At 30.5% G+C, this 11,109-nt stretch overlaps 2 protein-coding genes across 2 annotated transcripts; one reads left to right on the top strand and one right to left on the bottom strand.

Annotated features, from left to right (window-relative positions):
• Nucleotides 1–4,012: 4,012 nt before the first annotated feature.
• Nucleotides 4,013–6,203, bottom strand: LOC124918541 (expansin-A13-like). The gene is made up of 2 exons (XM_047458649.1): nucleotides 5,628–6,203; nucleotides 4,013–4,559 (listed from the first exon to the last, which is right to left on the bottom strand). Exons 1-2 carry the CDS (start codon nucleotides 6,146–6,148, stop codon nucleotides 4,250–4,252), a joined length of 831 nt encoding a protein of 276 aa, XP_047314605.1. The 5' UTR covers nucleotides 6,149–6,203; the 3' UTR covers nucleotides 4,013–4,249.
• A 3,281-nt stretch (nucleotides 6,204–9,484) lies between these two features.
• LOC124918542 (protein ALTERED XYLOGLUCAN 9-like) lies at nucleotides 9,485–11,031 on the top strand. The gene is made up of 2 exons (XM_047458650.1): nucleotides 9,485–9,544; nucleotides 9,656–11,031. The coding sequence occupies exon 2, from the start codon at nucleotides 9,683–9,685 to the stop codon at nucleotides 10,751–10,753; it is 1,071 nt and encodes a 356-aa protein (XP_047314606.1). The 5' UTR covers nucleotides 9,485–9,544; nucleotides 9,656–9,682; the 3' UTR covers nucleotides 10,754–11,031.
• The last annotated feature ends 78 nt before the right edge of the window (nucleotides 11,032–11,109 follow it).

Here is an 11,109-nt window from a genome sequence, read left to right as displayed (position 1 = left end):
AATGTATTTTATTTCAAGTTTCAAGTTTCGTTTATGTATTCTATTTTATTTTAATTTATAATAGTTATTTAAATTATTTAATTTAGTGTATTTAATTTGAACTATATATATTTATTATATTTATAGATTTAAATAAAAATAAAATATATGTATTATTTTATTTTAATATTTATATAATATATTTTAATTATTTGATTGTGATAGAATAAATTAATTAATAATTTAAAAAGTGAAATATTAATTAATAGTTGAGAGAGAAGGGGTTAATTAATGGGTTTAGAGAGAGAATAAGTTAATTAGTGGGTTAAGAGAGGGGGTGAGTTAATTAATGGGTTAATTAATATTGTAGAGAGGGAATGTGAGAAGTTTGGGAATGAGAATGAAAATGTGGGTAGTTTGGGAAAAATTGTTTAAAATATGGGTAGGACCGGAAAGGGTTCATAAAGATGACTCAAATACTCCAAAATTCTCAATGTGAATTTTCTAATACTCGTGGATTTCTTTCCTATAAGGATTCACAGTCTAAATTCAAAGCAAGCAACATGTGAATTTTTCACTTCATATTTGTGTTCTTTTGTGCTCGGTACGCGTTTGTGGCTCTATTATATCAACATTATCTAAATTTAACGGACACTTAAAGTCATCTTTAAACAATGAATAAAGCTAGCCATTGATTAGACATATGTTAGAATATTTACAAAAGTAAAAAAAAAGTTATGAATTCAGAACGTATGTGTAATAATTCTCCCAAACAACCAAAGGTCAACTACGTTCGAGTAAAGAATATTTATCTGGACAGGCGTATAAGACATAGCGTCATATTCACTTTCCTAATACGTAACCAAACACCAAACCTTTAAAAATAAATCTATAATTTTTTTTTATTTAATTTCTTTGGAAAGTAAATAAAATGGCGACTCTCGAAGTCATATAGTAAGACAAAACAACTTTAAAAGGTTTATGCTATAAAATTCTATTTCAGTTTCTCATCTCTAAGACAAGACAACTTCTGTAAGGATAGTTTTCTTGTCTACTTTTTAGGAGATTCAAGTAGAAGGTAAATCAATGAGTTCTATAGCATAACATTTGTGGAAAAGCTTTTTCCTTAAATGCATATCCGAGATTGAGTCTACCATCAAAATCATTCATTGCGTCACCTCCATAGGCGGAGCACACGAAAAGATATATAAACCATGAGACCAACCAATATTCAAATTGTATGAACCACCCTTAACGACGGACATTCGAATTAAAATCAACTGATAGGTAAGAAGCCGTTAGAACATGGAAAGAAAATGGAAGGGAAGAGGGGAAATAAAATACATGTTTGTTTGGTTAATCTTACAAATGTCTTTGAGCAAAATATAAAAAAGTTTAAAATAATATAATAAAGAGCACCAAGTAAACAATCTCTTTAATTGAATTTAACAAATTTAAAATGAAGCCAAAAATTAACCGAAATGATTAACTAAATGACCTTACGGTTTATAAAACTAATAAAAACGAATTCATCAGTGAACCATCAGACCTACTCGACCTATCATGGAGATATATATTATATTTTTCGATGATTTTTTAATAATTAACCTTTTAAAAATAAAATATATATAGTTGTCAAAAACAAATAAACACACTTATATTTATTTTCAAAAGCAAATTTTATGTAAACTTCTATTAGTTACTCTAATAATTTAACAAATGAATAAATAGACAAATCAAATTTTACTTGACCAAATCGAAAAATAAACCAAAATCAATTGCTTAAAATTTCTTTAAGCTGATTTCAACTGTGTTTAGTTATGCATTTCAATCTTTTATGAAGGTTTCTTCTCACCTTCAATTATTTGACTATATCCATGGATTCGAACCAACTCTCTATTGTATTGTACGTAGGGGCGTAGCTACACCAAACACTACGGTGAGCTATAGTCTTGGCAGGCCCAGATTGATTTTGTTATAATAAAATAAAATTCAAATAACATTAAGCCTGTCTAGCTCAGTTGGTAGAGTGCACGGCTCTTAATTTTGTGGTCGAGGCTAGCCTCTTGGGTTTTCATTCATTTAAAAAAAAAATCCAAGCAAAGTGCCCATATGGGTTGGGTGGGGATCAAAGACCCGATCATGTGCCATTTTGAATGCCATAATTTATTTATTACACATGAGAGTGGGGTCCAACTACTTCAATTTCGCCTGCTATTAATTGCAAATCAAACAAGACCGACCACACACACAAACACTAGCTATCTAGGCATTTTCATAAATCATATACTCATTGTCTCCACCCTGTCTTGCCTTGATTTTCAAGGATACATTACATGATTCCAACCAAACTGAATTTAGTTCAAATGAAGCTACCCATAAGAGTAAACCCATAAGAGTAAGTGGATGATTGGAAAGGGAGGGTTCAAAATACATATTACCATAACTTAATTACCAATCGACATCCATCACCTTTAAGAATTGATCGTTGCCAGTTCAGACTTCTTCTAAACTATTCATTTCTAGACAACTACAAGACGATAATCATTCATACTTTGAGAACAGAAGCTTATGATAATCATCTAATGATCGTGCAATCCGTTTGTGAAAATAATGGTATTGAGATACCTAATATGAATGCTTGTTATAGATCAACTACAAGACGCTCATGTAAGCAAAGCGATTCTATTACAATTGAGCATCATTACCGTTTTGACGTATTTCATGCTGTAATAGATTATCAAATTGAGGAGCTCAATAGCAGATTTGATGATGAAGCATAAAACTTCTTAAACTTAGCACTGCTTTGGTACCTCGAGACAACTTTAAGTTGTTTAATGCTAATGATATTCACAATCTTGTAGAAAAATTCTATCCCAATGATTTGAGTGGTCAAGAACTACATTATTTGAGAAGTCAGTTGGAGCATTATAAGTTTGATATAGTCAATCATAAAAGGTTTCAGAATATTTATACAATTTCGGAATTATGTCGAAGATTTGTAGAGACTGAAAAAACACATCATTATCACTTAATTGACAGATAGATTCGTCTTGTTTGAACGCATCACGCTCCATGTTTTTACTGCAACAACAAAACGATCATTCTCAGTTATGAAACTTCTTAAAACATCTCTTCGGAATAGAATGGAAGAAGAATTATTGACAAATCCTATGATTATCTACATTGAAAGAGAATTTACTAAAATGATATATACTGATTCATTAATCTATGAGTTTTATTCAATGAAAAATCGCAAGATACAACTTCATTAATTCGATTCATAATCTACAATTTCATTGATTTTATAATTTTTTAGAGTATATATATATATTTTGTAGTTATATATATTATTTCCTTTATAACTTTTTTTTTTAATATATATATATATATATATGGTAGCTACATATATTATTTCCTTTATAATTTTTTTTTTGGGTTAACGTGTCAGCCTTATATGGTTTTTATTTTTGACTACGCCCTTAATTCTACAAATAAACTGCGTACTATTATTTCTGCAAATGAGAATCGCGGGATGGCACCTCACCCTTAATAAACTGCTCTTCTTCAGTGGAGCTCTCTTCATCACTCTCGCAGTAGGCGTTCATCCACATGACAGATTCATCAAGTTGTGGTGCTAGTTTAGTAGTATTGAGGGTTTCAGTCAATTTATTGTTACCATTCTCTCCAGAATTTGCTTCTGGCTTGGGATGCCTGAGCTTATAAACCCGATGATGAATACAGAGGAGAAGAGATTGAAGATAAAGATATCACATTGTTAGATTATGAGAGAGCAGTTTATCGAAGTAAACTATTGTGCGAATATGGTGGCCTTCTTTTGTTACTCGATATTAAATTGCTGAGTAAAAATGTGGGTGATTACGTACAGTTGATGGGATGCATTACAATCAAGCTGTTTATGAAGCTTTCATTCATGTAATGCTCAACACATTGCTTATCGAATCGCATCTTCTTTTGTGAGGATTTTCCATTATCTTTCGTCAACATTTGCTTAATATGTATGGATTTTGTTTTAGTACAGAGAGACTTTTCAAAACAGGAATCATATAGAACCAATATTTCTCAAAGTCTAAAATTGCCAAGATCACAAAAGACACATTAATCATCCCAAAAATAAACCATTTAATCATATACATACATACCTTTCTATCTTCTCATGCCCATCAAAATGGGCTTGATCGGTTGGTTGGTTGGATTTGCGAGACTCATTTAGTCATCATACATCCAATTGCGTGTTTAGGGTTGTTCCCTACGAATCAAATTGCTTACCAAAAAAAGTCTGTCCAAAGCCCCAATTTTTAGGAGCAACATTGTAAGACGTGAGTGTAATCCCATCGCTCGAAGTAACCTCAAACGAGAGAGGTTGGTTTTGCATATCCGCATTTAAATGCCAATTTTGCCCCCAATTCCTACCCATTGGAAGCCAACCTGTTCTTGATCCTTTAATCTTAACCGCCACTATATCGCCAGCTCCGGCAACATTACTGATCAATACTGATATAAATATACCTGAACCATCAATTGTGAATCTAATCTCCCCTTCCCTTCTGCATTTGATCCTAAATTAACAAAAAAAAAAATACCAGATTAGTGGCTTGATTGATTTGGGTGATTTAGATTACATTTTAAACTACTCCAACATCCATAATCATTCCAATCTTAAAGCTTAATTTGATCATGTAATTCAAATAACATCATATCAAACAAGCCTTAAATTAATTAAGAAAAGATGAAAAATGTAAAATACCCCTCAATCATCTTTCAAATTATTAAGTAAGGCTTCATCCTACAAATAAAGATCAAAGATTCCAATTCAATTCTCACCAAAAATGCTCTAACTAAAGAGGATCATTCCTACAAATAAAGATCAAAGATTCCAATTCAATTCTCACTAAAAAAACGCTCTAACTAAAGATGAATGATAGTCATGTTAAGATTAAAACCCGAGTAAAAAAGAGGAGATATTTTAGTATTTAACCCAAATAATTTGTTTTTTTCTTATTACAACCCATATGAATCAAAGCCTTAATTTGATCTTGGATTATTTGAAAAACAAAATAACTATTATCAAATTACAAACAGAATTTATTAGTTTAGTTATTAAGAGTTATTTGGATAGAAAGTCATTAAGAGTATAAATAATGATTAAAGTGTCATAATCATTAGTAAATTGTTTATAAAAAACCACAAGTTAATTGAAATTAGTCTCAATAATTGATTGGGAAAAGAAAATCATTTTATATGTCAAGGGTATTTAAGTCATTTAACCCAAAATGATCAAAAGAACCCTAATAAGCTAAGAGAAGGAAAACGTAAACAGCATTCAAAGAAGGAAAAGCTGATTCAAGTGTTCTTGTTTGAACAATTAAACGATTTATAGAAACATTGAACCGATTAATATCATTTATTAGTGAAGATTACGCTAACCAAGGAAAATGGATTGCACCAGTCAATAAAAGGAAGATGATGATGATGATGATAATGGTGGTGGTGGGGCTAAAAGGCGCCATAAGCTAACTTCAGTACTTTAATAAAGCAGTGTGAACAATAACCTTAAGAAATTGCATATAGATCATCAATGGCAACTTATGGTGCAAGCTAGAAAATGAAATAAGGAATCATTATACCTTCGGTACTCAATCGGCATATTTCCAGCCTTCCAGATAGCAATTTTCTCAAAAACTTCAATCGGAAGAACGAAATGACTGTTGGGCCAATTACAATGTCCGCCTCCGTCGGCCGTAAATCCATAGTTAGGTGCGCAAAAGTTAGTAGCCGTCACGATAATGGAAGTTCCTGGTATACACCAGCGGAGATCTTCCACACACTTGACCTCGAAGCAAGCACCGCAGATCTGGCCGCGATCGAAGAGCGCCGTACTCATTCCCGCGGTAGCGAGGCCGTAACCGGTCTTGAGTAGGTCTCCATAACCGCAGGCGCCTCCGACGGCGTCCCGTGGATCTGCTGCTGCGTAGTAAGTGGCGTGCGCTGGTTTCCAATCGGTATATGATGAGGCATCTGAGGAGGAAGACAAGGAAGAAGATGGAGTGAGATTTGTTGAGGAATAGTGAGCAGCTTCCGCCATTGATGATGATAATGTGAAAGCTAACAAGAGCAGGTAGTAGTGTATTGGACAATAATACCGCATTTTTAGAAAGAGAATGTAGAGAGAGAGAGAGAGAGATGAATACTGGTTTTTGAAGTTCAGGGAAAAGAAAGAGACAAAGGTTGAAGAAGGGAATCTATACACACCTCATTTTTACGAAAATACCCCCTTTCGATTCTACAATTACATAATTATGTAATTTCAAATTCACCATTTTCTTAATTAATAAATTAACCACTTAAAAGCAAAGAGTTTATAATAAATGATACGCATGTAAGGTTCAACAATTTATATTCAAAATAAAATTTACTTTATATTATTATTTGTATATATAATTAATAATATAAATTATTTTTTTAAAATAAGATATAAATAATAATTAAATTATCAATCTCAGAGATAAATTTGTTTCAAATTTACTTGTACTAAATTATTTTAAAAAAACAAAACAAAAATATTCAAGACATAATAGAAAATAAAAAATGGTGATTAATGACGGAAAAATTTGATCAGATCTGATGGTAATTTGTTAATTTTATTGCGCTCGTGGTGATTTTATTTTTTTTGGACGATTTTGCCCTTGTCGCGAAACGCTAAGTGACTTAGCATTTCGCTAAGTGGATTAGGTTTAGTATAAATACTCTAATTTTTCATTTCTTTCATTTTCTTTCTCTCTCTTCTTTTGTTCTCTCTTTCACGGCGGCGGCGACGGCGGCGACGAAGGCGACGGTGCTTATGCAGATACAGATTTACGTTCTTATTTAGCTAATCTTTATTTCACCCTAACCTAAATCGATTTTTTTTATTATACGATCTTCATTTTTTCAAACCCTAACCTTAAACCTATTGTTATATAAAATAACTTGTTCTTATTTGATTCATATTGGTTTATATTTGGTATTTGATTTATATTGGTTCATATTGGTTTAGCGAAACGGTAAGCACTTAGCGAAACGGTAAGCACTTAGCGAAACGGTAAGCACTTAGCGAAACGGTAAATTCTTGGAGAAACTTCCCTGAAACGGAACCCATATGATCCGAGATTATCTGCAAATATTATCATCGACGTATATGAACCAATATGAACCAATATAAATCAAATACCAAATATAAACCAATATGAACCAAATAAGAACAGGTTATTTTATATAACAATAGGTTTAAGGTTAGGGTTTGAAAAAATGAAGATTGTATAATAAAAAAAATCGATTTAGGTTAGGGTGAAATAAAGATTAGGTAAATAAGAACGTAAATATGTATCTGCATAAGCACCGTCGCCTTCGTCGCCGTCGCCGTGAAAGAGAGAACAAAAGAAGAGAGAGAAAAAAATGAAAGAAATGAAAAATTAGAGTATTTATACTAAACCTAGTCCACTTAGCGCTTAGCGTTTCGCGATAAGGACAAAATCGTCCAAAAAAAAATAAAATCACCACGAGCTTAATAAAATTAATAAATTACCATCAGATCAAATAACCTCATATTTGAGATTATTTGATCAAATTTCCCTAATGAGGAAGCTTATATTTATTTATACATAAGAAAAAACACACCGACAATCCTTGCCCGCAGATCAAGGTATTTTTACCTTAAAAGAACCGACGGCTATGATCGCCTCATCTCTTACACGACTGTTATTTTGCATTCAATTTGGTGTTTTTTTTTTTTTATTATTATTATTATTATCAAAATGTTAATAAACTGTTGTTTTTGTGTAAACTGTGGTTTTATTGAAAAATCAATTAAAATCTGTTAAGCAAATACGTCCGTAGTTTGTAAGTACGAGTGATTTTTAATGTTAATATGTCTTGATTTCACCATAGTTCTATTAGAAAATTAATAAACATATAAGGTAGCGTTTGGTAAGGGGTACAATTTATATAGGGTATAAGTTGTATAGGGGTATAAATTGTAACGAGGTATAAATAATATAGGGTAGTATAAGTTGTATAGGTTATTGTTGTTTGGTATGAATTATAAGAAATGATATAAGTTGTATATGGTTTATAATTTTGTGTTTGGTATATATTATAAAAATGTAGTATAACTTGTATAAATAGTTTAAAATTATTATTATTTATATTTATTTATATTATAAATAATATTGTTTATTATTATTATAAGGTATTGTATCGTTATTATTTAATAATTAATATAATTTAATTAAAATTTAAAAAATTAATTATAATATAAACATAAATTATGTTTATTTAATTTAAATATGATTAATAATTGTAATAAAATAAATATAAATAAAAATATTATTTATAATATAAGTAAATTTAGAAAATAATAATTAATAAAATTATTTTTGTAAAAATAAATAAATATTTTTTAATTAAAATATTGAACAATTTTAAAAATATTTATATTAAAAATGATTATATATAATAAAATATTAAAATTTAATAAAATATATTTAATATATTATATAATAATAATTATATAATATTAATAAAGAGTATAATGAGAAATTAAAAATTAAATGATATATATAAGAATAGTGTTGTACCTAGGGGACTAGTTACTATTTTATACCAAATATGAAGTATAAATTATATAGGGGTATAAATTAATACCAATAGTAAAAATGTAAAAAACACCATATTAAAACACTATTGGTATAGTTTATACTAAACATGGTCTAAATATATAATATCACCTATATATTTATTTATTTTTCATTTTATTAGTGTTTTAAATTTATTTTTTAATAATAATATAAAATATTAATATATTAAAATATATATAATAATATTTTTAAAAAATTATTTACATAATTTAATTAAATATTTTTTTTATAGAAAATATAGAATAACTATACCCGCAAAAATTTCTTAAAATCGGACAAAAATAATAGTAAAAAAATTTCTTAAAAGTAAAATGAAGCAAAAATGATAAATGCGTGCACGATCCAACTTTGTAATCTCGATTAGTAAAGTCATATTAATCACCTAACAAAATATTTATTTTGAGTTTCTTCTTCTGAATCTCATTTTGGATGCTGGTTAATTAATTAATAATGATAATTTGTCTTCAAATTTATATAAGAAGAATTAATGATAAAAACTCACATTTTCAATTAAAAAAACTTGATGTATGAATTATCATTAGAATTAATTTTAATCATTAATTTATAATAAAATATAAGTATGAATTTGGATTATATTTTTTATAAATAATATTTTTTTTAAATTATAATTTTATAAATAAATTTAAAAAAAATAAATAAAAAAATATAGATGAAGAAATAGTTCGGTTGTCGCTCATCATTTCAGTTTCGTCTGTTGTGCAGTTACCATCACAGTCGGATCTCTCTTCTTTCTCTCTCTGAATTCATCAACGAAATATTCTCTCTAATGATCTTCGATGATTCATCTCTGCTGAAACATTCATCTAATGATCTTTGTAGATTCATCTCCTTTCCGTGATTCGCTCAAGGTAATCTATCTATCTTATCATCAATCATTCGATTTGAGCAATTGATCCATACATACGCACACTGGAACCCTACTTTCTCTCGGATGTGACTGCTTCCGCGATTCACTGCAGCTTTTATAAGTTTATATAGAACGAGAAATGTTAGGGGCCGTCCAGCTTGGACTGTTGGCGGCCTGCGTGGTCTTATTTGTACCCATGGGATTAGCGGGATGGCATTTGAGTCGAAATAAAGTACTCTTCTTCAGCGGAGCTCTCTTCATCACCCTCGCGGTAGGTGTTCATATAACTCCTTATTTTTCTTCAATTACCAGTTTTGTTTCGTCAGTTTCGTCGATTTCCGCAACAGACAGTCGCGAATCATGTATTTCTTTGCTTCACGACATTGTATACGATGTTAATTCCATAGTCAATACTCAGAATATTTCGAATAATAATAGCGCATCTTGGAATTGGGAAAAGTCTTCTTTCATCGACGCCTGTGAATTTCAGAAATTAAGTCGGTCTGATGCTTCAGATCTACTTAATGGATCATGGATAGTTGTTGCCGGCGATTCACAGGCACGATTGATTGCTATTTCTTTGTTGAATTTGGTTCTAGGTCAGGATGAGATGGTTTCCGTTAGGTTAGATTTGTTTAAACGACATAGCAATTATCAGATCATAATAGATTCGATTGGGATCAAATTGGATTTCATTTGGGCTCCTTATTCGACGAATCTAACTGATTTTGTGGTTGATCTTAAACGGAATAGAATTTACCCTGATGTGATTGTGATGGGAGCAGGGTTGTGGCATATGCTCCACATGACAGATTCATCAAGTTATGGTGCTAGTTTAGTATTATTGAGGGATTCAGTCAATTCATTGTTACCATTCTCTCCAGAATTTGCTTCAGGATCAGTTTCTTCGAGATCCCCACACATATTCTGGATTGGGATGCCTGAGCTTATAAACTCGATGTTGAATACGGAGGAGAAAAGAGAGAAGATGAACGATATCACATTGTTAGATTATGAGAAAGCAGTTTATCGAAGTAAACTACTGCGCGAATATGGTGGCCCTCTTTTGTTACTCGATGTTAAATTGCTGAGTAAAAAATGTGGGAGATTATGTACAGTTGATGGGATGCATTACAATCAAGGTGTTTATGATGCTGCTGTTCATGTAATGCTTAATGCTCTGCTTATTGAATCTCATCAGACATTATGATCTATGAAGATTAAGGATCTTCACTATTTTTCAACAATCGACTTCAGCAGCATCAAGGCAATTTCTTACCAGGTTCCCTCTAATCGATTTTCTAGTACTAAATGTGTTCTTTGATGATATTCTATATACATGCACACATGTTGTATTTTAGAGAAGGAAATGCTCAATTTTTACATCTAGTATTGCTCTGTTTGATACAAAGATAAGATACAAGGATTGTTAATTGTATATCTTTGAGATGAAAGTTTAGTAGTCATTTAGAATTTTTTTGTAGTAAATTTGAGTTTTGTTATTTGCCCTCTAGGTGTTGAAGGAAAATCTAAATCTGTAATCTGTATTGGTTGATCTTAATACTT

This window comes from Impatiens glandulifera, unplaced genomic scaffold (assembly GCF_907164915.1).
Source record: "Impatiens glandulifera unplaced genomic scaffold, dImpGla2.1, whole genome shotgun sequence".
Classification (NCBI taxonomy): domain Eukaryota; kingdom Viridiplantae; phylum Streptophyta; class Magnoliopsida; order Ericales; family Balsaminaceae; genus Impatiens; species Impatiens glandulifera.
Note: the sequence above shows the minus strand (reverse complement) of the source record. Positions and strands in the feature narration are given on the sequence as shown.

What these genes read in the sequence shown, in the direction of transcription:
- LOC124918541 (XM_047458649.1), bottom strand. Translation starts at nt 6,148, where the DNA reads ATGCGGTATTATTGTCCAATACACTACTACCTGCTCTTGTTAGCTTTC. An exon ending in ATGCCGATTGAGTACCGAAG is followed by an intron (nt 4,560 to 5,627) that starts GTATAATGATTC and finishes TTGTTAATTTAG; the next exon opens with GATCAAATGCAGAAGGGAAG.
- LOC124918542 (XM_047458650.1), top strand. Translation starts at nt 9,683, where the DNA reads ATGTTAGGGGCCGTCCAGCTTGGACTGTTGGCGGCCTGCGTGGTCTTA.